A 26,033-nucleotide genomic window follows, 5' to 3' on the forward strand; every position below is an offset into this window, starting at 1 on the left:
TTAGTTATAACTTGAAACTCGAAGACAGCGGTTACAACAACCTTAAGTGTTAGTTCCCATACCGATTAAAAAAAAATTCAAATAACCCTTTTGTAGAACAAATCTAACACAAATTGAAATAATAACAAATTGAAATTATAAGTTTGCAGACAACAAGCAAAAAAATATTAATAAGTTTGCTCAATAATTAAGTTCGTCTTTATTGGGGTGCCGTAGGACCCGTTGCGACAATCGCAAAGTTTTCTGGTGTATAGATCTTTGAAATAAAGTTAACTCGGTCGGCAATCATTCCCACAGAGCGAAGATATTTCAATCGACCTTCGTCCAGTATGGCTTTAACCTTATAACCAATTTCCGTGCGCCGATCTGAACTCAAACCCATGGCTTGATAGCGTCCAGATTTTTCTTGGTCTACATCAGAAGATATGTGCCCCTTTTTATCAAGCTCTTTAGGCCTCATGAGCCCACAGTTGGCCGTTTCACTGGCCTCAGACTTCGTTGGTTCAATGATGCTCGCAATAAGTGATCTTTCCCCGTTTTTGTCAGGAAAGAGTGTTTTTTTAGCTTTGACTTGAGCTTTCGCCGTTCCGTTTTTGCCTGAAAGATCTTCAGTTTTCCGACCACAGCGATTCTTGGTTGAACGAGCTGGAAGCAATTCAGGCGTTGCACACGCGGCTTAGGATATCACTTTCTAAATGTTAATATGAAATAGCTTGAACTCCGACAAAAATTATATATATATCTATTAAAAAAAAGTAAAACAACATATTTTTCTAAAAATACGATAAGTATTATAGGTAAGTTATCTCAAAAACTTGATTCTAAATATTTTTGAAGACTACCTGATTCGTTGTCTATAGAAACCAAACGAACTCGAATCAGCAGTAATAGAGCAAGTAAAAAGGAAACTTGAGAATTAGTCTAACCTCAGAATCAGTTAAAATATGCATCACGAATAGGTACACAACTGAAATTTGTTATTATTAAAATTATTCGCTTTAAATTATTCGATGGTACGACTACCAAAAGGTTGCACTTACACTCGTTTCCACAGGTAGCCCAACCTGCTATGGACGCTAGCAATTGAAATTCTCTTTCGCTTATCCCTAAGCCTTCGAGCCAACTTTTTCCTGTATACCAGCGCCATTCACAACGGTGGTGACAACACACTGCCATTACCAGACCTGGAAATATGCGAAGATGATAAATGGGCATGCATATCCCAAAAAAGTTGTTCTTCCCGGCAGTGAAGTCTGCATTCTTCTAACTCTTTTCCAAATATCTTTTTGTCAGATAATATTCATGTCCAACCAGATGTAGCTCATTATTACGGCGACGTATGCAGAAAAATAATAATGAAGTGATTCGTTGTAGTCAGAAATAATCAATGCGGTTTACCTACTAAACTTAGGAACATATAAGGTGGTCTAAATTCAAAAACTGGTGTAGGCAGACTCCGTTTTATGCTGGGAGTTACCCGTCGGCGTAAATACTAGATGTAAGGTGCGAAACACTTAGTTTAGCAGTTGGATAACATTGAGAACGAAAGTGGCTGGTGGGCACGCCTACGAGGGAACTAATAATAATAAGTAAGTTGACCACTACTTTCAAAACAGTGTTTTTTAATCAAAGAATATTTTGTTCGAATTATTGGATTAAATAAGAACCTCGTTATTACTGTATTCACTGGTTATAGAATCAAGCAAATGTGGTGACCTTCATATATATTCAGTAAGTAATATATATTGTCACACCTTTAGGCAGTTTATTGTACCCAATAGTGCTGGTAATGCATCGAAGCGCAAGATCGATAGCAACCCCACAGAGATGCTTGCAGAATCCCACAACACGGTCCTTATGCACTTTGAATGGTTCGAGACGCTCGATACACAAATGACGAATGTCAGCACGAATTCGATGAATGAATGGTCCCCACTCATCAATAAAGCGGTTGTCGGCCTTAAAACGAAACAGAAAAATATGCAGACTCAACTACGCAAAAACCATACATGCCTAGCGAACGGGTTTATATTATAGTTCATCGAGTATGGAGGTCAAGCTTCCATAAACAAAAGATCATCGAAGACTGGATACCTTATATCTTTGAGAATCCCTGTCAACGAGGACAAACGCGCTTTTCCGTACGGCTTTGTCTCCAAGAGCTCGCATCACCCACGTGGCCAGCTGTCCGCGCCCCGCGCCGAATTCCACAAATATGTGGCCTTCTGTTATTAATCCTTTGTCACTAAACAGCAGAAATTGATCGAAAGAGGATTTGTTTGTAGTGACATTTGGAAGTAGGAGGGAAAATATGTTTTAATTTTAAGGTCAAATATGCTTTTGCTAAATGAATGTATAAAAGAGCTACCAAGAAAATAAATTAGAGTGCTTTATCAATATTGAACATACTTATTGTGCCTTTTTCTGTTTACCGGTTTTAATTCAGTATAAATTACAGATATTTATGGATAGCTTTATGATAGATAACAAGCTTGAAAAAAATGTTTGTCTCCCCTGGGGAAATTTATTAGGTTTATAAGCACCGCATTTCTTACTGTCTTACTCACTCATTTAAGCAACATTCTTATTTATAAGAAGGCTTTTATTATACCATTTACGAATACCATTATAATAGAAATTTATATATATATATATATATATAGTCCCTTCCGACTGTCTTTCGAATTCGATTAGAACAGCAAATTCAGGGAACTACTAACCATAGCAATTGGATGAGGTGCCCCTGCTGGCGAAGATGTTTTTCTAATGTGGTACAATCCTTAAATTTGGTAAGTTCCTCCACTATTAATAAATGGCATGTGCTTTCGTATTGCATCACGTGTGATACAGAACCTGGGAACGAGGCGTATCAAAAGGACATCAGCGAATAAGATGGCTTAAGTAGATTGAATCCTTCGATAAACTCAACAACAATCTCGGACACTTAATCGATATTATTTTAACCACTACACTAGGTCCGTTCCCAAGAGCCCAAAAATAAATATACGCATCTAATTGCTATCATGTTCTGAAAGTAAATTTTAGCTCCTACGATTCTCTTGATAAAAGCGTCATAAATCCTAGACAATAACACGGACAAAGCGTAGATAAGAAACACACGAGAATATGAACAAAGTCGGAACATCTTAAAGAAATAAGGCAAGCATCTACTGCATAAACTGTCTCATGCATTTTTTTCTATTCTTTGTATTGCTGTTTAAACTTCATCTAAATTGGCGGAAGCAAAGAAAACATTGAAGACTTAACATGCCGGGCGTCATGAATGGTGTCAGTGTATTTTCTAAAAATCAACTAGAAGAATAACCGTGGAAATCGCGTTTAAATGTAACAGACCAAGCAACATCTTTCTACCGACTGTTTATCGCACAGTTTTTCGACATGAAATTGTCTTCAGCTTGAGCTGTACCTAAGGCGCTAGGTTTGCGTTAAAAGCCCATATAGGTCCATCAAAAGTAAAAAAAACGAAAACAGTTTGCAGTTCGATGCTGTATACGATGTTATGTAGCTTACTTTCATAAATTGATTCAATACGTTGTATGAGAGCCTGGAGTTCTTCATCAGAAACAGTATGCACAGATATTTTCTCTTCGGGTGATGGCACGTCCTCTCCATTGATATTCTGCAATGAGCGAACAAAAGCAATCACGTGAGCTGGCTATGGTCATTTTTAAAATAGTGGCCTGTTCATTCACACATACCCATATATATATACATGGATGAACATTATGGCAAATTGATATGTATGCTACCAGGTTAATGAAAATGCAAAGCGTTGAGCAACTCGGTAACGTGACAGTGACATAAGACACTCTCACCGGGTGTCTTATATTATGTCACTGTCACGTTTCTTACCTTTACAAGGTATGGGGGTAGTGGTTTTTCGCGGGCATTGCACTTTTTGATGTGGGCGTTTAACAGATGCTCGTAGCACGAACTGAATAAACAGAACAGCGAAACAAACCTTAAACATACTTAACGTCCTTTGCAGAAACTTCATATTAGAACCATATTAGATTGTATATGTAATTCTCTTATTCTTACTGTTCATGTGATTTAAATGTGTTTATAATATAAGTTATGCATGACTGTGTACCAAGCACGACGTTTTCTCAAATCGTTTTGCCGTAAACGTCTAAATGAAAGAATATTATGAAATAAAGCAAACTATCTTAGGAGATTTTAGTTCCATTAAAAAAACAAGCCTGTCTGCTACTAAACAGACTTATTGACGTTTCATTCATGTATAGCTTACCTATGAGTACGTGGGGAAACAGTTTTATGTTTTTAATAAGCTTCTCGTGCCACCCTAAAGAAAGTCGGTGAATCAAAAATATGTCCGTCAAAACGTACGTTTATTGATAGTTTCGTTGACAAGGAACCTTAAATGACTAGGAAGCGACTTACTGTGATGGATCCAGTGGGCATGGCATCCGAGCGTAATCGCCCTGTGGGTTCAGTAAAGTTTGCATAAATTTTACATTCGTGATTTAGGAATAACTCGTATGAATGCTTTAATAAATAACACTTAAGGTCATGTAGGGTAGCATTCGAATTCTAGCAAAACAGAACTTATTTGTACGACTAACTGCCCTTTGATCCGAGGTCATCAGATGCTCGCCGCAATAATCACAGCCCTTGATTGCGCGTTGCCGGCATAAACGGTTTTTTTTCACCACGACGAACTGGCATTGCCTAAAAAATAATTAAACATTTCTTTCCCTAGAATAAAATATAACTGCCCGACGGTCTTAGACAGTCATAAAAGGACTGGAAAATAGGTCAATTGCGAGCTGTCTAGTCCGACACCTCACTGCTTTCTTTAAACAACCTACACTATAAATACATCGTAGTTGTTAATAGCATCTGTAAGACCTAATGTTGTTTTATACAATATATTTGGTCTCTAATTCGTTCATGCACTCACAATATTAAGATGAAAGTAACTATTTGAAAGTAATCGCCATTTTAGTCCTATAGCACTAAACGAGTTTCACTAAACAACGGATTTACAGAACGAATTTTATTTTTGAATTCATTGAAATACTAAAGAAATTGAATTAACTGTTGAAATTAACTAAAGAAATATGTTGACGTAAATCGTCGCAATTTATTTTCCATCCAATCTGTTATCGTGTTATATTCGTACTTAGCTTCTGCAAAAACGAACAAGCCTCAAGGGAAGTCCAACAAGTTTACGGAATCACACACGTTACTCACATATACCCATAGAATAATTGCAATAATAATAATAATAATAAAAGTTACAGACAACTCACTTAAAATGAGGATCTGCTAACAGCATCTGTTCTTTCTTCCGATTTTTTTCAAGCTCCTTTTGCATTTTCTTAGCTTGACGTTTGCTGATGCTTTCATTAGAAGCAAGCGTGTGCTTGGATGGTACTCCGCCTAGCATATCAATATATTTTTCAATAACAAGTAACTTTCTTCTAAAATTTCATTTTAGGGACGACGTGAGATTCCAAAAACACCTTTTTAAATATACCACCCTGACCTTCTGATGTTCCAGAAAACCAAGACTAAGTCAATTTTCTTTTGGAATGTCAGAAGTACACAGAGTACACCACACTGCACTCTTATTCAACCGCATCGGTGTAAAAACGTCTTTGCAGGTATTTTTTAGAGCAGGGATGTTGAGATCTTTGTAATGTTTCGGCGCTTTGCGAAGCTTTTGGTCCATGTTTACCGGCTGCTCAGTTGCGTTCGAATCGGCTGCTCGCCACGTGCCCTCGTAAACAAATGAAAGTGCCGTGAAGGAGGGCAATGATTGAATTATTAACAGGCCTTCCTCGATGTCAATTGCGCCTGTTGGGAAGAAATTGAATCGATATTAGTTAATTAGGCTCGCTAGCTCTCATCAGTGACAATAAACCGAGGTGGTGGATTCTATTTGTAGAAAAGCAATTTTTTTAGGAAATATTACTTTGTTGCCCCTATAGCGCCAATACATATTGACTTGAGCACTCTACTCTGTATCTGTGATCCAAATTTAACATAAATAACTGTTTGCACTCGCCAGCTTCAACTATCAGTATCACATTTGTTATATAATCTGATATTTAGAAAAATATAGCGTGATAGGATAGAATTAAGTTTCATTTATGCTTAGATAGAACGTAGAGTTCGAAAAATTTATCATTTGCTCATGAGCTGCTCTAGCTAATGCATCTAATCGACTACATGCCGGCGTCATTGCACGTGTCATGATCCTTCTGACCAGTTCAGAAGCATGATGAGTCGGGAGTCATACCTTCCATGGTGACACGTGTGACGCTATAACCTTGTTACGCATTCGCACGGGACCCGCCTGATTCTTGCTGGTCGAATAATGAGGGGTCATCGTCCTGGGCTACGGGGCTAAAGATTGTTTAAATGCATGTATAATTATAGACTACATGTTTTCAATGGTGACTGGTCAGTGAACAGCTTTTAAACAACTTGCTCTATTGTAGATATTCACCTGTGTTCGTTCTTTAGAAATCACCCATTCCTTTCTGATTATCGGCAAGCTACACGACCTGTGTGAAGAAAGTTGTGTACTGTCGACTATAAACCATTGGTGTCTTACAAAATCCTGAAAATGAAGCTGTTATTGGGGAAAAAATTATACAAGCGAGATTTTTATTTACAGAGGAAAAGTTTTGTAAAAATGATTTTTAGTATCAAAATATCTATCAGCCTGAACAGGGTAGGATATTATCATTAAATTAGAACATTTTGTTCTGACGACAAGGATAGGCTTTGGCGAACATTTTTATAGAGACTATCAACTCGATTAGATATATTTGTAGTTGAATCGGCGGATGGCTCGGCTTCTCGATATATAATACAGCTAGCACGTTCATTTGAAAAACTTCTGAACACTGGTTTCATCGAGCTAACCCTGAATTGCATTCCATATTTTCTCGACAATTGTCGATCGAACCAAATATCAGTATATTATATCTTTATTTTGGAGAATTTAGTTTATTATGCACAATCATTACTATAATCTGCTATATTTGACACCTGGATTAATAGCCTAAACATCGATAGTTACTCTTTTTTACGCACAACGTGAAATGGTCGAACGAACATTTTCAAGTGTATTTCGTATCGTTACGTACAGCGCGTAAAATATTTCATTGGTTTTCGAACTGTTAATGCTTTTGATTTGTACTTCTTTGGGATCAACTCTAAGCCAAAGTCAGCGGCCTCGGTGGATTGACATGATCAATATAGTCGAAAGCTTTTACCTCAATTCAAAAAAAATCTCGATCACCGCGTTGCCACAGGCGTTTTTACATTGCCGCACACAGCCAACAAAGAGTCGCTTTTTATGACAGCCAAACTACTGAGTAGATCGCAGGGAGTTAAATTCAACGTGCAATTGAAGTGTGATACGAATATACCGTTCGAATATTTTTTGTGCGTATGGAGAAGAGTTTATTATAATTAGTACTATCGGCAACTTTATATTACTTAAAAAGAAGTGAGAAAATACACAGAAATCTAACCGGACTACACACCAAATAAAAATTTATTTATGGTCTATGGGATTTACATAATATATTACATATGTACAGACCTTTTTGTTGGCCAGTAATGTCAAATTCGTTGCGTTTTAACTCATAGCTTGTGTAATTTGTAATTGACAAATTGCTCTCGCAACAACTTTACGGGTCCTGGGAGTTGTGAATGAAGAGAGTGCGAGAACTAGACTCGGACTTAATGACTGCGGCATAGCGCGGACAAGCTGTGAGATAAAGCCCAACGGCAAGAACTGCAGTACTTGCGAAGCAACGATCGGGTCGCCGCACGTCACAAATTGACGAAATAGTTCCAACGGGAAGAATGACCGCTGGCTGATCACGGGCTCGGTAGCGATTGAATATAGTAGGCGAAAAAGTTCAGCAATAGCACGATCCAATGGTTCTAGAGAATCCTCATTATTATGAAACTGTAGAGCATACGGCGTATCCTCAAGACTTTCCAAATCGGTGTTCATGCGACGATTCTTGTTTTTCGATTTCGAATGATTTAGCAGCGACTCCTGCAGTTTCATCTCCCACACCGCGTACGTCTTGCGCAGATCTGAACTTCCGTTGGTGCCACAATTTCGGCGCAGAGTCAGCGCGGTTATTGTTGTTAGGGTGACGAGCTTCGCAAGCGCCGATCCCTTTGGCTCGGTAAGAAAATCCTGCTTGCTCTCCCATAATAAGTAGTTAGGCAGAACGTTGGTAAGAAGTGCCAAAGCGCACAACTGTACGTCAATTTGAAACAATCCGTACGCGAGCTCAATTGCGCAATTTAAATCGTCCTGATGTTGGTACTTCAACGCGTGGCGTATTAGTGCGTCACAGAACCAAACCGGTCCTACCGTATCTAAGATACCGTTAAGACTATTAATCGTCGTAATATCAATCCAAGCGCCTGAATGCACATTGTCGAAAATCTCCTCCACAGCTGTCCATAGAGGCGTTTTCTCTACAAGTGCGCTCGTATTTTTCTGACCTTTCTGGCTAACAAAGTAGTACATCATCTTCTTTACAATCGACACCATCATTTCGTGGGCGTACTTGTAGTAGTCAAGTACGCCTGAGCTGTCATCGACGTTCGGCAAGCCATATATTAACATGACGTTCTTCGGCTTTAGTTGGTCATTACAGTGGAGTATGTTAATATGACAGCTGAGCCAAGCGCTAATACAGACGGCTGGGAAGCACATTTTCGACTTGATCTGCTGCATAATCGATTTTACCATGTGCGTTGCGAGTGTTTCCTCTTGCCAGCCTTTGAGAATCTCCTTCACTGCAGCTGGCACATCGTAAAGCAGATCTGACCATTGTTGGTGTGTTGTTCGAAAATCTAACGGTTCATTCTTCTCACCAGCGCTCAACATCTGGTGCAGAAGAAGCTCCACCTTTTCGGGATTTGCCTTGGAAAGAAATTTTGTTGGGCATGTGTACCGGTTCGGATGCACTAGACAGTCGGGTACCCACTGCGCAAAAACGGAGTCTTTTGTCTCTTCCCTTACGACTGAGTCTACACCGAAGGTCTGCGCAATATGGCACAACATTAGAAAGGTAATATCGAATAGGATGGCTCGAGTTTCTCCGCTTTCGGTGACGAACGCGTTATTCTGATTATTGATATTTATCAATTTTTGCACTAAAATATTCAGTTTACCTGTACCAACAGCAGCAGACACAATTAACTCGAATTTCGACTCGCGAAGCATTTGGGTCAGCACAGATAATAGTGCTTCGGGATTGCAGCCGTTGTCAAGCATGCCTAGGACATTTTGTAGAGTCGGCTCCGCTTTCAAGATCAAAATTGGTGCAGGTGACGGGCCCTCTTTAGGTCCATCACTCTTATGCCTTGACTGTCGCTTCGACCGTATTTCTTGCGCATCCGCTTCGCCAATTACATTTACTTTGCTCAATTCGTTGACGATTAGGCCCATACAGTCGATATTGCATTTCTCGTCAGCGGCATCTAGCAGAGACTTACAGGAAAGGACCATGTCGATACCCTTCAAGAGATCGAGATCATTCTTGCCAACCTTTTCAAGAATTACAGGTAACTTGAGAAACGTGAATTCGGACCATCGTAGGTTATTAATCTGTTGGCTGCTATCCGATATGTATATGCTATCTGATAAGCCCATTACACACGAACGAATAATTTCCGAGTAGAAGACGGGCCCGGGGATGTTCAACAGTTTCCGCGTTAACTGCAGGGCGTCGGCGACATTGTTAGCAGAATTGCATGGGTTTAAAATTGCCTCGACTGTGACGTTGGCTACGAGGCCAATCACAGCACTAGGCTTCCGTGGGCTTTGTTCCGACGGAATCCTGTTCATCTCGTCAAGCCGATTCACAAGTGATAAGGCGACGTCGATAGTCTCTCGAGCAGCTCCCTGAACCCCCGCCAGTTTCTGCTGAGCCTCAGCATGCCGTTCGAGGAGTGACTGATACGCTCCTTTTTCCTCACAGCGACCAATGTACAGGAGGGCCTTGAGAAATGTGTTTTGACTAAAGAAAGCCAATGACGATGCGCTCATCTCGAGTATCTGAACGTATGCCGGTTCCTGTTTGGCAGCTGCGTATAACATGCAGTTGTATAGCCACAGCGCAATGCTTACAGTCGATTTGCACAACGCAATACATTCCTCTTCGTTGCCTGGACATACGACCCGCTGTTCCATACCAACGACAAGGTCCAAGAGCGACTGTAAACATTGCGCCTTGTGTAGCGCGTCGAACCGCGCCACTGATGAAAACGTGGCTCCGTATGATATAACCTGCGAAGACAGGCAGTGCGTGAGATACGACATAAACAACTCGTTCGGGCCGGGCCCTACCAAGGCTTGCTGTAGAATACAGTCAGCTAAATCATACACGTCTCCAGAAACACCTGAAAAATGACTGCAAATTAGTATAGGCATGCATAACACATGTTTTTCGGGATTATCCCGACCAGGGAAGTCATGCGCGGATGGCGCTACTTAGATGTTATGGGGAGAATAACAAGGATATATTTAAGACTAAACTCATCGATAATACTTTTTGTCTCGCTGCATCTTGCGCACTAAAAATGAACAAATTAATTCGTAATAGTAGCTCAACTATTAAGTTGATTGGAACAGATATGTTTGTTAGAGATGGAATAGATGTTTATAACTGTCTGGGAAATCCATATCGCATCGAAATCGCATAATATTATGATGTGTTAATATAATGTTGACCTTACTATTGTATATTTTTAGGTATTATTTATATGATGTTTATTAATAACAAATATTTCTCCATAATCATAAGCCATAGCAAATTATACTACTACTAATTTCTACTCTTAATAGGAGCTTATTTAAACGAGGCTATACATTTTATAAAAGTAGACAACCCATGTTCATTTTAATCTGCATATAACACAGACTTCGATCCAAAGAACAAGCCGTCAAATTTTGCTTTGTGGCGGCAAGACCTTTGCGAGGTCAGTGAATGCAACAAAATATAAACTTGAATTTTTTAATATTACTGTTTTACTGGCTCACATTATATACAAGATAATTAATCACGAAGATGCAGAATTAGAATAATAAATATTATTCTAATTCTGCATCTTCGTGATTCATTATCTTGTATATAATGTGAGCCAGTAAAACAGTAATATTAAACAATTCAAGTAATGTAGAAGATAATCATAAGACACTTGTAAAAGCTACCGCGCCGTTTACTGCTGACAACAATGGTGACAAACGAACCAGAGCCCAATACAATTTGCGGCACGAAGTTGCAATTATTATTAAAGCGTAATATGTAGATACAAGACGACTTACTGCTTTAGTGATTTTAATGTGTGCAAATACCTAATATACTTGCATTTGACCTTTTACCTGCCAAAAGTGAACAAAATATGACTGATTAATTATACATGATTTTGGTGTGACTAGTAGCACAAAAATATAATAAGATATAGTTATTTATATGTCAGGAACTAAGCTTTCGTTTCAAGCTACACAAAAAAGGCCTCACTTCAGCGTCCAATAAATAGGTGGAGTGCTAATGTAAGTACCCCATCAGCGTCGTATAAACCTGTCATTTCGTTCAAATTTATGCCGGAACAGAGGCTGACCAGGTTATTTTCTTAATGGAACCGTATTTATTGCGCACTTAAATGTATCGCATTTTGTTATGCGGCAAAATCAGAATCAGATTTAGGTGTTTGCGCGCGTTGTAGCACGTTTAGCATTATTTAAAGCTGCAAAAGAATTGGTCAGTGTATCTAAGATATAGCTAATCGACAATCTAAAGTCTTGTCGTTGCCTTTCTCGTACTCACCCCTAGGAAGGACGTTTTTAATATTAATACCCCACAAGACATCGCTCCACCTCTCCCGCCAGGCCTGCATTAGGAGGCTTTTGATCGAGCTCGTTTTTGACGTGTCCATTTTTGCCACTTGGCCAAAAACGGAAAAGCTATGCAAGGCACCCTCCTAACTCCGAAGATTCTGTCAGCACTCACTGAGATAGAATTAATACTGCACCTTAGTTGCAGTACCGCGGCACCGGGCTCTTTCGTCTGTTGACAATTCGCCGCTATGGCTAGTTAGCAGACGAACTGTTTCTCCAATCACTAAACAACAACTTGAATTGCTGTCGTAAACCTATTGTGTACCTGTGTATTACATATGCATATTTTTGTATTGTCCTGCTATTTCTTCATTTCCATATAACCCAAATGTTCGACTGTTTATTATATATATAATTCTACTAAATGTTTATTGATGGCGGGTGGCCATGTGGACTATCAACTCTTTTTATAAGATTGCAGCGCACTCCATACGCCCCCTGGCGGAATTTATCACTATAAACATTTTTAGGGTCATAAATTACTGTGGTGCTTTTCAGTCTTTCCTAGGTTCCCACATACTGAAAAGTCGTCACATGATTTCTACAAATTTGGCAGATATTGCTAACAAATGCAGCTGCAAATTTTGTTTATAAAATATGCGGTTCATTTTAGGTCTTCTCCAAGGTAAAGGGGTAATTCGAAATGACAAATCCGTTTATTAGGCCTTCCTTTGTGATACAGTAATAATTCGATTTATTGTTTCATCGTTAGCACAATCGTTATAGGTAAAATTACCTATAAACAAAATTAAACCGGGGAGATATTGACCTACATTAACACTGTATACATTAAGATCACTCTTTTTCATTAGATAAAAAAAAAGCTATATAATTTGTAATTTTGAAATATATCTATCCGTCATGAACGCAGTTTTTTCTATCAGAAAAACTGATTCTATGTTTAGTTCAACGAAAATTGTCCTATATAGATACCATGCAGTGTAACGGGTTCCGGACAGCTAAGTACGTTGTATCACACGCCTCCTAGCGGAGCTCATGGTCGGATTGATTCCCAACGCCTCCGCCTAGCTCCTAGGGTCTTCCCTAAACGTTGTTTACATTGTCATCACAATGATCAGGATTATCATCGTTCGTGCCGTTCGCATTGTAAACTATCCGGCGTTCCAAATCGTCTGATATGTTCTTTCAGCCAGAGTTGGATGGGTGACCGTCAATGCGCCGATGTGAGTTCACATGTGACAGTTTTTTTTTTGATACTTCTCGTTATTGTTACAAGAGTCACTGTTGTAACTCAGGCTATCATTTAGTCGGAATAGTGTCGAGGACTATTTATCAAAAAGTGGCGCATTGAGTGAATGAACTGCAGAACAGGTAAAGTAGCAAATAATCAGTAAAAAAAAATCGACAGAGATATGGCTCGCAACGCGGAAAAAGCCATGACAACGTTGGCCCGTTGGCGAGCTGCACAACTCGGCGGTGAGAAAAACGAAGAACGCCGACCGTTTTTGGCGTCGTCGTGTTACGATATAAAGCAGGCGGAGAAATGGCGCCGGCAAATTATCTCCGAGATCTCGCGTAAAGTAGCTCAAATTCAGAACGCTGGTCTCGGTGAACATCGGATACGTGACCTGAATGATGAAATTAATAAGCTTCTTCGGGAAAAGGGCCACTGGGAGGATAGAATAAAGGAACTTGGTGGTACAGATTATTCGAAAATAGGTCCAAAAATATTAGATACAGAAGGCAAAGAAGTGCCAGGAAATCGAGGATACAAATACTTCGGTGCAGCCAAAGATCTTCCAGGAGTTAGGGAATTATTTGAATCGGAAGCACCACCGCCGCCGAGAAAAACCCGAGGCGAGTTGATGAAGCATATCGATCCGGATTACTACGGGTAAGCAACCGTGCCTAAATTTCATTAAGCTGAAATTTAGCCAAAAAGAAATTTAAAATGTTTGTTTTTTCTGAAATGCATCTGTTTTAAAAAATTTTCCTTTTGCCTCGATTATCAAAAGCTTTCGTGCCTACAATAGTATCTAAGGTAGCAAAAGTAATATGGAACAGTGTATCAACGACCTTTCATTTTGCTCTTTTTATCACAAATTGTCAGCTATCTTGACGAAGATGACGGCATCCTCAGACCGTTCGAAGACGAAGCGGAGCAGGCTGCCCAGGCCAAGATTGAGAAAGAAGTTAAGGCAGCTCAAATCAACGAAAAGGTTTTAGAACCGGAGATTACAGAACTCATGGAGACTGGCAGCGGGGCCACGTCTGATCAGAACGGAAACGATCGTGGCAAAACGTCTAGTGAACCCAAAAGGTCGTACGTCGCTCACGTTGCAGTACCATCACAGAAAGAAGTAGAAGCAGCATTAGTGATACGAAAAAAACAGAAACTACTTGAAAAATACGTGAGCGCAGATTTAGCAAAAGAGGAATTCCATGTCAAGACAATGCTTGGTATCGAAAAAATTCCTGTAAATAAGGACAAAATTGGCTAAACGACCTATTTTCCGGTTAATGAAATACGCTGTGACAAAGTGTATGTATCATGAATTGTACTAAATTCGTAATATAGCAAGTATGTAAATAAATTAGATTTTTTTTGTATAAATATGTGACAATGTATTTTTGAAAATCACTTTAGGTTGTTTGCCCCTATCTCGTATCAGCGTTGGTTATACCTAATGACCGTTAATAACTTGTAAAATTATTAATTTTTAGCCCATATGCTCTGTTGTATCAGATTGGGATACATGGCGGAACCACATCTGTTGGTATCTCTATATCGTCTATATCATAATCGTTTTTAATGTGTAAACATTTGGGGAACACAAGCAGCGCCTACGATGCTTTATGCATGGGAGTCGGTGTCGCGCTTGGATTATTTTTTAACCGATTGTTCCATACTAATTCGAGACTGAATCAACATTTCATGCGTCTTTGCAGTACACAAAATGGGCACAATACTTTAAAAAATTGGACACAAAACGTGTAGAATATTTAGCTCTCTTTAATTTTTTTTTCTGTTTCCGAACTAAATAGAAAGAAACTGCTCTAAAAATACTGAAACATTGTATTATTGTATATTATAAAAAATAGACAAAGAACACTAAGTATTTTTTCAGTATAAAACAGTTTATATGGATTTATTTACAATATTAATTATCACACATCTAGTCAGCACTTATACGAGGGCGGCAGTCGGATATTGCACGATTGGATATGCACAAGTACCAGTTACAAAGTATGTGCGATGGTAAATATACTTGCAGCTAAAATGCTACACTGATTAAATTAAACCGACAAATAGATAAGGCAAGGAATCTGACTAAAGAGACCAGGGCAATGTCATGGGCTGTGGATTCTGTAGATATGTCATCACGACAGCCGAAATTGACAACCTGAAATTTCGAAAGAGAACCATATACGATATCGTAATTATATATATTAAAAACTTTACATTCAGCTTTATTTTTGTTTTGACTGATAATTGAAATTAATTTTCGCTAAAAATGCTACATTTATGTACATTATACATTATGACTATTTCAATTTTACGTCGCTTTCTGATTGTATTTTTTTGTTCGAGTCATTACAAAACGCACCCACCTGCAACAGACGTAATTTGATAGATGTTTTCGTTAGATAGTTTCATGAACGATCTGCATATAGTAACATGTTTAAAATTACAAATAGCTTTTAAGTGAATGTAATACTGCTTTCCCCATTTCTTATTTCTTTCAAAACTTGTGTTAGAATGTCAGAGCATCGTGTTAGGATTCCGAACAGTCAAGTCTGCGAATGCAGTATCTCAAATACTGTGTAATAGTGGTATTTACATAAAGCTACTGAAAAGTTGTTTGCCATCATCGTTGACACGTGAATTAGCGTACGTAACGCTTGAACATAATAGCGCAATCCATGAGCACCACTTCATCTGGAATTCAAAGGAAATAAAGAACTTGTCTGAAGAAAATAAATAAACGGTCGAATCTTGGTGAGAATCACTTTTATTTAAGAGTTGAGAAAAGGTGAGATTTGCGGAACTTCAGATTACAGAAAATCTGGAATGTTTTTCCTTAAGCCTCGTGTTCTTTGTAGTGACTTCCATTATCAATGCAAGCCAATGCAATTGGATTTTCCTATATTTGATATCACAACATTAAGTTTCAGAACTCAAACGGATATCAGTTTTGATAGCTAAAGACAATGACACAAGTTTTTGGTTGCACTCTTTTGCCAATAGCAATAATTGTACAAGCACAACAGATCATAGCTAGAATTGATTCGTACTGCACCTTCATCATGAGACCCATCATGGAGAAGATAATGCCAAGGACGTTCATGTAGTCAGATGTAGCGTCGTTAACGCCTGGAGCAGCAAGGGGGGGTGGCTTATATCTGTTGGATGACAGAACAATGCAAGAAATAATATGTTAATCCAGTCCAATTCTCTTCGGGCCTATGCTTCTTTTTAGGATTTATCTACAAAATGCTGCGCATATATTCACGTGAGTTAAACCTTAAGCCCAGCACGTTTACTGAATCTATACGAAGCTGCAATGCCTTACTAAAGTTATTACAATTTGTATTAGTTGACTGGAAAATATTTGCAACAAAATTGTTTTGAACAAACCATTGAGTTTCAAATCGAATTTCAAATCGAAAAGGTTTTGTCACAGCCACTCAATGTATGCTGATACCGACTTAGCACAACGAAATTTTAAGGTTGACAAACGGAATCACATTGTCAATTCAAAATAGATGCATTTGGCGAATTTACAAATGATAAAAATCGTAGTTAATTCTAACTGACGGCGAAAGAATTGCACATCTACAAGCTATTAGATTGATGCCGTATATTAACTGTTTCGCAGTGTATGGTGCAGACGTTTCGATAACTTCGTATGCATAAACTTGCGCGATCAGGTTGCTAATCCCTAATCTATTAAGCTAAAAAGTCCAAATACAAATAATATATAAAATATAATATAATACACTCAATACAATGCAAGCACGAAATTGTAAGCTATGTATCTACAAATTACAACAAATTTTGATGCATTCTATTATTATATAAAAATGTGAATGCGTTTGTCCATCCGGGCGAATAGGAGTGCTTTAAGTACATAGTACATAGTTTCCACTTCATAAATCTGGTCGTATGTTCTATCCCTATTCTCTGCTTTTCTTTTCGAATGCTTTTTTTCAGAACACAACAATAATCAGAACATGGGAATTGTTGATGATTGTTTTGACGAATTTTGCTCGAGTTTAAATTACCATGGTGAACATTTACAGTGATATTCGTCGTACGGCTACAGCACTATATCTTACACAAACATGTTCGATTTGCAACACCTTCCTAATTGCGACAAGCATGTTGACAGGCAGATAGGCTAGCAATAATATTTTTATTTCCGAATGAACAATTACCTCGCTTTAGCCAGCCGTTCAAACAAAAAAAAAACAGGTTTACCTGATGATTTTGTCATGGCGAACCGGTGAGTTTTCGGGCATTTTTTCGATCTATTTAGGCACACGCATTAAAATCTCGTATTTACACTTACGTTAAAATCAAGCAATGTCGTCAACAAGAATCGTCTCTTACTAACTTTCCCTAGATGTCGGCTGCTAGGGATATAATTCCCTAGCATGAGTGCATGAACTGATATATTTTGTTATTTCGCACTTATAATAAATTAATATGGTTTAGATGTATTTGGTTAATAAGTATGGGGGTATCGTACATAGGCTTTTGATTCCCTGACTCGTGACTGAATCAGCCTACCAGTCACGTGCAACTAGCTAGCTAGCAGCGCCCCCGAGCGCGCGCCATCTTGGCAGTACTGTCAGGTGATCAAAAGTCACAAGACCCATCGTTAACTGGATCCTGTGGGTGGTACGTTCAGTTCGTTCACTGCGTGAGTGCGTCAAATATCGCTACTCCTGCGCTGTATTTTTTGTCCCGGTGAAGTACAGTCGGTGTCCAAGGCTTTCGCAAGGTATATCTCTGTCCCTTAGGAATAGCGTTCCCGTTTTAAACTTAGAATGGCGAAGGTTCTAAATCGATTAGAGGCGTTTCGTGAACATGAAATGGCCGTCACCCGGGATTATATCTCGCAGCCGCGCATGATCTACAAGACAGTATGCGGTGTAAACGGACCATTGGTCATCCTCGATCAGGTCAAGTTCCCCAAATTTGCCGAAATTGTACAGCTCGTACTGGCCGATGGCACGCCTCGCACAGGTCAAGTGCTTGAAGTGTCAGGAGATCGCGCCGTCGTGCAGGTGTTCGAAGGCACATCTGGCATCGATGCTAAAAATACAGTATGTGAATTTACTGGTGATATCCTGCGTATTCCTGTGTCAGAGGATATGCTGGGGCGTGTCTTTAATGGATCCGGTAAGCCCATTGATAAGGGTCCGCCCGTACTTGCAGAAGATTTTCTTGATATTCAGGGTCAGCCGATCAACCCTTGGTCGCGAATTTACCCAGAGGAAATGATCCAAACTGGTATCTCTGCTATTGACGTAATGAATTCGATTGCTCGTGGCCAGAAGATTCCAATCTTCTCAGCTGCTGGTTTGCCGCACAACGATATCGCCGCTCAGATTTGTCGACAGGGTGGCCTCGTAAAACGGCCGCAAGCCGCAAAGTCCGTTATGGACAATTCTACCGAGGACAATTTCGCCATTGTGTTCGCCGCTATGGGTGTGAACATGGAAACGGCTCGATTCTTCAAACAGGACTTCGAAGAGAACGGCTCTATGGACAATGTATGTCTTTTCCTTAACCTCGCCAATGATCCAACTATCGAAAGAATTATTACCCCACGACTTGCGCTAACCACCGCTGAGTTCCTAGCGTACCAGTGCGAGAAGCACGTACTTGTCATTCTTACTGACATGTCCTCGTACGCTGAGGCGCTTCGGGAGGTGTCAGCTGCCCGTGAAGAAGTGCCCGGACGTCGGGGTTTCCCTGGTTATATGTACACGGATTTGGCTACAATCTATGAACGTGCAGGACGAGTCGAAGGTCGAAATGGATCAATTACCCAGATCCCTATTCTGACTATGCCCAACGACGATATCACTCATCCGATTCCTGATTTAACAGGGTACATTACAGAGGGACAGATTTACGTTGATCGACAGCTACACAACCGTCAGGTTTACCCACCCATCAACGTACTGCCGTCACTTTCACGTTTGATGAAATCTGCCATTGGAGAAGGCTTCACCCGTAAGGATCATGCCGACGTCTCTAATCAGTTGTACGCTTGCTATGCTATCGGCAAAGACGTCCACGCCATGAAGGCCGTCGTCGGTGAGGAAGCCCTCAGCCCTGAGGACATGCTCTATCTTGAGTTCCTAGGCAAGTTCGAAAAGAACTTTATCTCGCAGGGCCGCTACGAAAATCGTACCATCTTTGAATCTCTCGACATCGGCTGGAACCTGCTTCGAATCTTCCCCAAGGAGATGCTTAAGCGTATCCAGCATTCATTGCTTGCCGAGTTTTACCCTCGTGCCGAGGCCAAGGTTACCGGAGCTGCAACCGCTGGTTCTTCCCCCGCGCCCGGCCATTAACCGATCGACCACTACACCGCCTGTTAACGGTTATAGGGTGGAAGATATGTACCTTCAGAGAGGACGGTCGAATTACGCAAGATCTTCTCAACGTTTTCATCAATGTCGAAGACTGAGTTTGCTGAGTTTTTTTTTAGCCGCGACAAAAATGAAGGAAGGAGTCATATTCTTGGCTCACTGATCATCGTATTGCCCAATGCGATGAGAGCACAGAAGTAGAGAGAGCGTGTCTGTGTCTGTTAGAGCGAAAGTGCTGACAGACAGGGGGCGCGAACCAGAAGTCAAAGGCCATCGATGAAGCAAGCTTAGAGCGCAGGGAATGGAATGTTATCTATTAGTTAGGGTATTATAATTTATAAAAAAGCAGAAGGTAAAGGATCCTACCGATAGTTGCTGCAGAGTCAAATTATAGGATGAGCGGGTTGTTCATTCATGTTGTTTGTGATAATAACACACACATTGCGCGAAGAACAACGACAACGACGATGCTGATAATGGGTGAATGACATTGATTGCGGCTCAGAAACAGATCAATTGGAAATCAGGTCCGCATCCCAGTTAGTCACGTAACCGCCCCAGAACTCCATTTAACAAATAAAAAAAATTGGGGGGCTGCTAATCATATTCTGAAAAGTATAAAAGCCGAACAGACCCGTATTGAGTAAAGCCAGCTTTTCCCTATCATTCCAAAACAACGGCCACTAGAGATAGACGAGATGCAGACCGAGAAGAAAGGCATGTTGGATCCTTAAATTTTAGTCGACTGACAAACTGGCATGATGGTTAGTCGTCGCCGCTGCCAACCAGGTCATCTGCGGGTTTTTCCAAAGTTGTGTTGCATATATAGTCAACTGTAGCGAAAATAAATTCACAAAGAAGACTTTTAAAGAACGCAAAACAAACCAACATAAAACTCAAAAGGTGGATACAATATTGTTTATTGTTCATGTTACGGATGTGTGCGTGTGATAGTTCGAACGAGTTTATAGTTGGTCGAAATTGGATTTGGCAAAATTCACAACTCGACTCCTCGTGAAAAGAAATTCGCGCAAAGACAGGTCGTAGGCATGTATTGCGGCATTATTTTATAGTTAGTCGTGCGTCTGGCGTGAATATATATCTATATAACAGCAACATGACATGATAATTATGAATAATAGATGACGGAACAAACTCTACGAAGGACAAGTAATGAAGTGAACAGATGGAAAATGAACAAGGCGCAGCACATGCTAATTATTATTAAATGAAAAAATGGTGGCGCAGCGCATGCTAATTATTATTAAATAAAAAAATGGTTCTGTTTTTTTCGTGTTTAAAATCAAATATACGAGGAATGCTCAAAAATGTTGGCGAAACTGATCATTTGGTTACTTCGTTTCTATACGCATGTCATTGTCACGGCTTCTAGCTTGTAACGGTAATAATTTTAATAATCTAGACATAACTGGAAGTTCTTAATATTACCACGCAAATATTATAATAATCTTATGGTGAAAAACACTTGGAAGTATTTTATCGATAATGTCGTGTATCTTTAGCTCTTAGAAATTTTTCCTGTCTATGGCAAGAATCTATGAAATAACGTTACGCCATATGAAACGTGCGATTGAGCACCGTTAGGTCTACAATAGAGATTGACAAACGCAAATCAAACTGATTATGTTACCAGTAATTAACACTAGTAAATAATTGTGCCGTAAAAGGTTTATCCGTAAAATTAGTCTTGAGCCTATGACAGTCAGTCTTACTGGCAGAAAAATACGGTGGTGTCTATGTTGACCCTTTACAGGGTGTGAGAAAGGAAAACTTTTCATAGGTAAAATAGCTGAGATATGATGCATATGTCAGTATTATCATAAGTGAGATACTTGTTTAGTGGTCTATCTGGTTATTGTATTTTGAGGATTTACTTGAATTGCAAAAATTGGCGGGTTACAACTATCATCATAAACAAACGAAAAAGAGGCGTCGCTTTATTTGATGTAGCTGGACGAAGGAGTCATAACAATATGATTATATGATAAAATAATGTATAAATTATTCAATCATTGCAACGTTGTTCATATAACCATAATTACAAGGACATGATATGGCTGCTTGGTTCCGTTTTAAGAAGTAGGATCATATCGAAGTTAACATTTTACTATTCAAAACAGATACGAAAATAATTCCAAAGCTTGTACTAGTAATCGATAGTAATTAGCAATTACTAAGATCAAAATGATAACACGATGCAATGAGGCGATGACAACATATGATAATAATGGTAATAAACATGATGAGTAATTGATTATATGGAAACCGATGGATGAAAAGGTACTCCATAAGCACAATGAACAGAAGCGAAGAACAACGACAAAGGTGTTAAAAAAACGTTGGTTGGTGTACTTATTTACATCGACATGCAGTACATATGCCCCATTGTTTTATTATTTTTATTTGAATTACTAGTATTTATTAGTAATCAATTGATAGTAATCATATGATTCGTTTCGTTTTTGTTATCGATTATTATGTACAAGCAGCCAACATCAACCGTAAAAAGATACTGACAATAGCCTTTTGCAATGTTGTTTATAAAAAACAATCTACGCCACTTCTAGAAACATGAATAGACAGCTACTGACGATAATTTGACGTGGGGTTTTTGCACTGTGAAGCTAGTACCGGCCAATTTCGTTCAACTAGAATATATAACTTGAAATAATCCAGGGAACTTTTGCTGATCATAGTTAGGTAATGATCCTCAGTTGTGCGTTAAAAAATTTGCTTCGCGCAATATTATTTAATAGAACGGACTCAGTAACTCTACGAGCAAAAAATATTGGAGCAATATAAACTAAGAGCCCAGAACGTTTTATGCAATATACAGGAAACATCGGCGTCATTAGCGCACTGCTGCTGGCTGAGGTCAGAAGCACTTGCATATATATATATATATACATGTATCTACAAGCAGCTCTACAGCTTGAAATCTAGTTTACACATCTGACTAGGTTTATATTGTTGCGATATAAATTCTTTGAATAAAATAGAGTTTATGTTCATTTCCAGCTGCCGCCATGTATATACATATACATCTCCCTGCTAGCAAATGTACTCATGGTAGAGTAGCTATCTATATAGAGGAAGCGAAATCAAAGGATTTGCAGGATTTGCCAATACTGATTCAAAAAACCTGTCTCCTAGCCGTTGAAGGGATCGCCACGTAGCCACAAGACGCGCTGCACGATGCTTCACTGTTGGACCGGCCAGGAATGATTTCGTCTTCCCGATTCCCGACGTTTGGCTGATTAACACGAGAGACTCAATAAATGACTAACTGGCGGGAGAAAGTGTCTCTCTGACAGGGGATCTTGAAAATATGACGAGTTTTTATAGGCTCCACAAGGAAGCGGGTCTCCGCTTTGGAGGGATCTCTAAGACTATTTCTTTGCTGCTTGTCCGCGTAGAAGTAAACCTCTGCAAATATGGTGCATCAATGGTATTAAGATTAAAAATTAATGAATGATTGTTATCACGATAATTAATGTTATTAGGTAGGAAAAAAAGCAATAATAACAGTGCAAATTTCCTGCGTCCGCCTTAGATCCCAGAATTTGGTGTTCTGAATATTCTCGTTCTCTCAAACTTTCTTTTTCTTGACGTCTCTTCATGACACTTACATGCGGCTTAACTTGTCTACAGCAGAGAAAGCACAGTGTTTTACATCTAATTTGATACGCGATTATATATTTAGCCGTAGGATTCGCCGCTTTATAGAGCTAGCTTTTTAGTTTTCGGCCACCTAGAACCCAATAATTTAGGTAAACGCACCATTCGTGCAGTGGCCGATCTCCTTTTTTGCAATTCTGCCGAAGCATCGGCTTTTGCACACCGCTCTCGCGAAAATGGCCTTGGCTGTGAGTAGCACACATAGCAAAAGCCTGGGAGAAATTTCTACCAAGCTTATACTACTTCTCGTGGAGCTAGTTCAAGAGCCGAGAGAAATGACCTTCCGCAAAACCTTGACTGAAGCACTCATCAGTGGTTTAGGTGATTATGGAAAAACGAAATTAACCATGGGAATAATACGCATGTTACCTTGTCACAATTCGAGAGAAAAAAAATTTAACGCTTCTTGTTCGATTGTGAAGACGAAATCGAATTGTTACCAATGTTTTGATGGTACGATGATACGGTTACCGGGTTCAAAACGGATAAGTACATAGGATTCTATAGCTAGTCGGCTAATCCTCAATTGCCTACGACTCCTATCTTATTATTAACCCTATAAATTCAAAAACTTCACCTATTATATAATATTTAACTATGAATAACGTTCTTTATTCGTCTTACGTAATCACGTGTTTGAATACGCGTAGGTCACCAGAGCTATTTAGAAAATAAGAGCACATTTTATGGTCCACTTATGATATAGTCCAGTTTTCTATTGTTAATATTAATAATAGAGATCTTTCTGCGCTTTTTTTTTCGTTTTATTTGAATTGTTTCTGGTGAGTTCCGGTGAATTTACGGGAGGTAGCCAAGCGCGGGCTTACCCTAAGGCTGAATGCATCTATGTTCTCTCCCGTGTCTGCAGCATGGGTGTTGATGATCTGATTGTTGGACACGAGCTTGTATTTATAAACACATGCGATCCAACTCCGACCGAAGCAAATTTTGCAAAAGACGTCTGTGCTGGATGTGGTGAGGTCAAACGACACATTCTACGATGAATAAAATTCAGAAATTTTTTGCTATTGTAAAAGAGAATGGCGGTTGGAAAAGTTCGTTGTTTAAAATGTACCGACAGGATGAACTGAAAACAGGAACACTGGTCGGAACCGATGCTTTCGGTAAGAGATCATATTTTATAATCTTGTTTCAACTGTTCTGTTGTTTTATCATAGAGTTATATGTATGCATGTTTCCACTAAATGGTAAGGAGATGTACGTTTCTTCATCGTTAATTATAATATATGCAGCGATTTAGAGAATAAACATCAGTGTAGCTATAATAATATCTCTTATGTATTCCGTTCAACCTTTAAGAATTTCTGTGTTTAAACAAACAGCGGCCAGTTTTACGCTTAGTGGGACGTTTTACCCATTGCAAACAACTACATGACTGTGCTTTGTAAACTCGGTACAGGCAACAAGTACTACGAGAATAACGAGTATTTTATGGGCCGCAACCGTTGGGTGGAATATGCAGATAAGGTGAGTTTCTTGTTTATCCTATGCAAGTAAAAAAATCACAGCTGTTTCAAGTAAGACATGACAAGTTGGTTGATCTACATTTAGATCGGACAAGTCGATATTTTTACACATAGTAGGAAGGAAACTGAAAGGATCACTAGAGAGACAATTTGATGCAAACTTTGTAATTACAATAATCGTATTGGAAAGATATTGGAACTGGAACAAGATTCATTTGTTGCGGTTATTTCGCTTTTTAACTTCTTAGGTGAAAATGGATTATGACGGTTCGCAGATTCCTGCAGAATGGCACCGATGGATGCACTATATAACAGACAAGCCCCCAACTATCGAAAAGTACCCGCAATACAAATGGCTCAGTGGACATCAGGAAAATTTTACTGGCACCCAGCGTGCCTACATGCCATATGACACAGTGCCTCAAAAGATCCACCCCTGGAAGCCTGGCCAGAAGTAAACGTAGAAGACCCATTTAAGGAAAAAGCAATCAATATAATCCTAAGGCAGTTATCAGTGAATGAAATACGTAGCTTGAGCCAAGTGAATTTGTTCTACTCGAAAAGAAAAGACACCATCTGAAAACGTTTTAGAAAGGAAAAAATATAAAGGCTCGTTGTTAATGTATAATTATATAAAGTGGCGTAGCTAGTTGATAATTATTATTGTAAGCATAACGGTAAAAATAAATACCACACATACTTGTAGAGAAGTATACGAGGAATTTATTTCGATGATAAATGAGTTCAGTCGGTTTCAGTCTCGTTAGCAAATACCGCCGTTGTTCTCGTACACCCGATGTCATTTCAAATATACTGACTCAGAAAGGTGATTGCTTACCCGCTGTTGTTTTCCTATACATCGATTACTAGAACAATCATCATTATGGTCTTTAGTGCTTTACCTTTTTTGCGTCTAACTCACTCGTATATTTTATTATTGTAGCTCTCCGCAAGTGGAGCAAACGACAAAGATCAATTGATATTCCCTAGTATAGCAATAGTCACATTATTAAAGGATTCATCTATTTGTTATTATGTTGATGTAACGTATGTCATCACGACAACAACTAGAACAGTAGAAAAATAAACATCACAACCTGCCACAACATCAATATTGCTATGAGATATCATTTCTATGATTTGGCTTGTCGTTCATATACTCAATTTTTTCAATTATGATCGTTATGAACGTTATCATTCTGTCAACAACTGTGGTCGTCCATTTAACTCAGGTCGTTAGTTTTTCGGATGGTGTTGGATCGTTTGATAAATATTTGTCAATATATAACTTTCATATATTCATTGATTTGCAAAAGCATAAATGTCTGTTATATTACAGT

At 39.1% G+C, this 26,033-nt stretch overlaps 6 protein-coding genes and 1 non-coding gene across 9 annotated transcripts; 4 read left to right on the plus strand and 3 right to left on the minus strand.

Moving 5' to 3' along the window:
- Positions 1 to 171: 171 nt before the first annotated feature.
- On the minus strand, positions 172 to 5,755 carry LOC111267201 (tRNA:m(4)X modification enzyme TRM13 homolog). Of its 2 annotated transcripts, XM_022845288.2 has the most exons (10): positions 5,298 to 5,755; positions 4,611 to 4,713; positions 4,426 to 4,466; positions 3,874 to 3,955; positions 3,532 to 3,640; positions 2,721 to 2,853; positions 2,095 to 2,245; positions 1,755 to 1,959; positions 1,041 to 1,184; positions 172 to 645 (listed from the first exon to the last, which is right to left on the minus strand). In XM_022845288.2, the coding sequence occupies exons 1-10, from the start codon at positions 5,432 to 5,434 to the stop codon at positions 200 to 202; spliced, it is 1,551 nt and encodes a 516-aa protein (XP_022701023.1). In that variant the 5' UTR covers positions 5,435 to 5,755; the 3' UTR covers positions 172 to 199. The 2 variants fall into 2 exon arrangements, with proteins under 2 accessions (XP_022701023.1, XP_022701024.1); XM_022845289.2 differs by lacking the exon at positions 4,611 to 4,713 and having other exon boundaries at positions 5,298 to 5,359.
- A 490-nt stretch (positions 5,756 to 6,245) lies between these two features.
- On the plus strand, positions 6,246 to 6,352 carry LOC147752575 (small nucleolar RNA U13). Its single transcript, XR_015313703.1, has one exon. It is a non-coding gene; the product is annotated as a small nucleolar RNA U13 (small nucleolar RNA).
- Positions 6,353 to 7,531: 1,179 nt separating this feature from the next.
- MED24 (mediator complex subunit 24) lies at positions 7,532 to 12,117 on the minus strand. Its single transcript, XM_022845278.2, has 2 exons — positions 11,865 to 12,117; positions 7,532 to 10,437 (listed from the first exon to the last, which is right to left on the minus strand). Exons 1-2 carry the CDS (start codon positions 11,971 to 11,973, stop codon positions 7,643 to 7,645), a joined length of 2,904 nt encoding a protein of 967 aa, XP_022701013.1. The 5' UTR covers positions 11,974 to 12,117; the 3' UTR covers positions 7,532 to 7,642.
- A 478-nt stretch (positions 12,118 to 12,595) lies between these two features.
- Positions 12,596 to 14,514, plus strand: LOC111267195 (pre-mRNA-splicing factor ISY1 homolog). Of its 2 annotated transcripts, XM_022845280.2 has the most exons (3): positions 12,596 to 13,119; positions 13,305 to 13,790; positions 14,007 to 14,514. In XM_022845280.2, the coding sequence occupies exons 2-3, from the start codon at positions 13,309 to 13,311 to the stop codon at positions 14,395 to 14,397; spliced, it is 873 nt and encodes a 290-aa protein (XP_022701015.2). In that variant the 5' UTR covers positions 12,596 to 13,119; positions 13,305 to 13,308; the 3' UTR covers positions 14,398 to 14,514. The 2 variants fall into 2 exon arrangements, with proteins under 2 accessions (XP_022701015.2, XP_086827352.1); XM_086971226.1 differs by having other exon boundaries at positions 12,597 to 13,790.
- Positions 14,515 to 15,015: 501 nt separating this feature from the next.
- LOC111267197 (PAT complex subunit Asterix) lies at positions 15,016 to 17,604 on the minus strand. The gene is made up of 4 exons (XM_022845282.2): positions 17,379 to 17,604; positions 16,198 to 16,300; positions 15,739 to 15,836; positions 15,016 to 15,300 (listed from the first exon to the last, which is right to left on the minus strand). The coding sequence occupies exons 1-4, from the start codon at positions 17,417 to 17,419 to the stop codon at positions 15,228 to 15,230; spliced, it is 315 nt and encodes a 104-aa protein (XP_022701017.1). The 5' UTR covers positions 17,420 to 17,604; the 3' UTR covers positions 15,016 to 15,227.
- Positions 17,605 to 17,738: 134 nt separating this feature from the next.
- On the plus strand, positions 17,739 to 20,851 carry Vha55 (V-type proton ATPase subunit Vha55). Its single transcript, XM_022845279.2, has one exon. It carries the CDS (start codon positions 17,951 to 17,953, stop codon positions 19,487 to 19,489), a length of 1,539 nt encoding a protein of 512 aa, XP_022701014.1. The 5' UTR covers positions 17,739 to 17,950; the 3' UTR covers positions 19,490 to 20,851.
- Positions 20,852 to 24,054: 3,203 nt separating this feature from the next.
- On the plus strand, positions 24,055 to 25,805 carry ND-B17.2 (NADH dehydrogenase (ubiquinone) B17.2 subunit). The gene is made up of 3 exons (XM_022845281.2): positions 24,055 to 24,330; positions 24,627 to 24,694; positions 24,942 to 25,805. Exons 1-3 carry the CDS (start codon positions 24,207 to 24,209, stop codon positions 25,149 to 25,151), a joined length of 402 nt encoding a protein of 133 aa, XP_022701016.1. The 5' UTR covers positions 24,055 to 24,206; the 3' UTR covers positions 25,152 to 25,805.
- The last annotated feature ends 228 nt before the right edge of the window (positions 25,806 to 26,033 follow it).

The sequence above is a fragment of the Varroa jacobsoni genome, unplaced genomic scaffold (genome assembly GCF_002532875.2).
Source record: "Varroa jacobsoni isolate VJ856 unplaced genomic scaffold, vjacob_1.0 scaffold_1156, whole genome shotgun sequence".
NCBI classification, from domain to species: domain Eukaryota; kingdom Metazoa; phylum Arthropoda; class Arachnida; order Mesostigmata; family Varroidae; genus Varroa; species Varroa jacobsoni.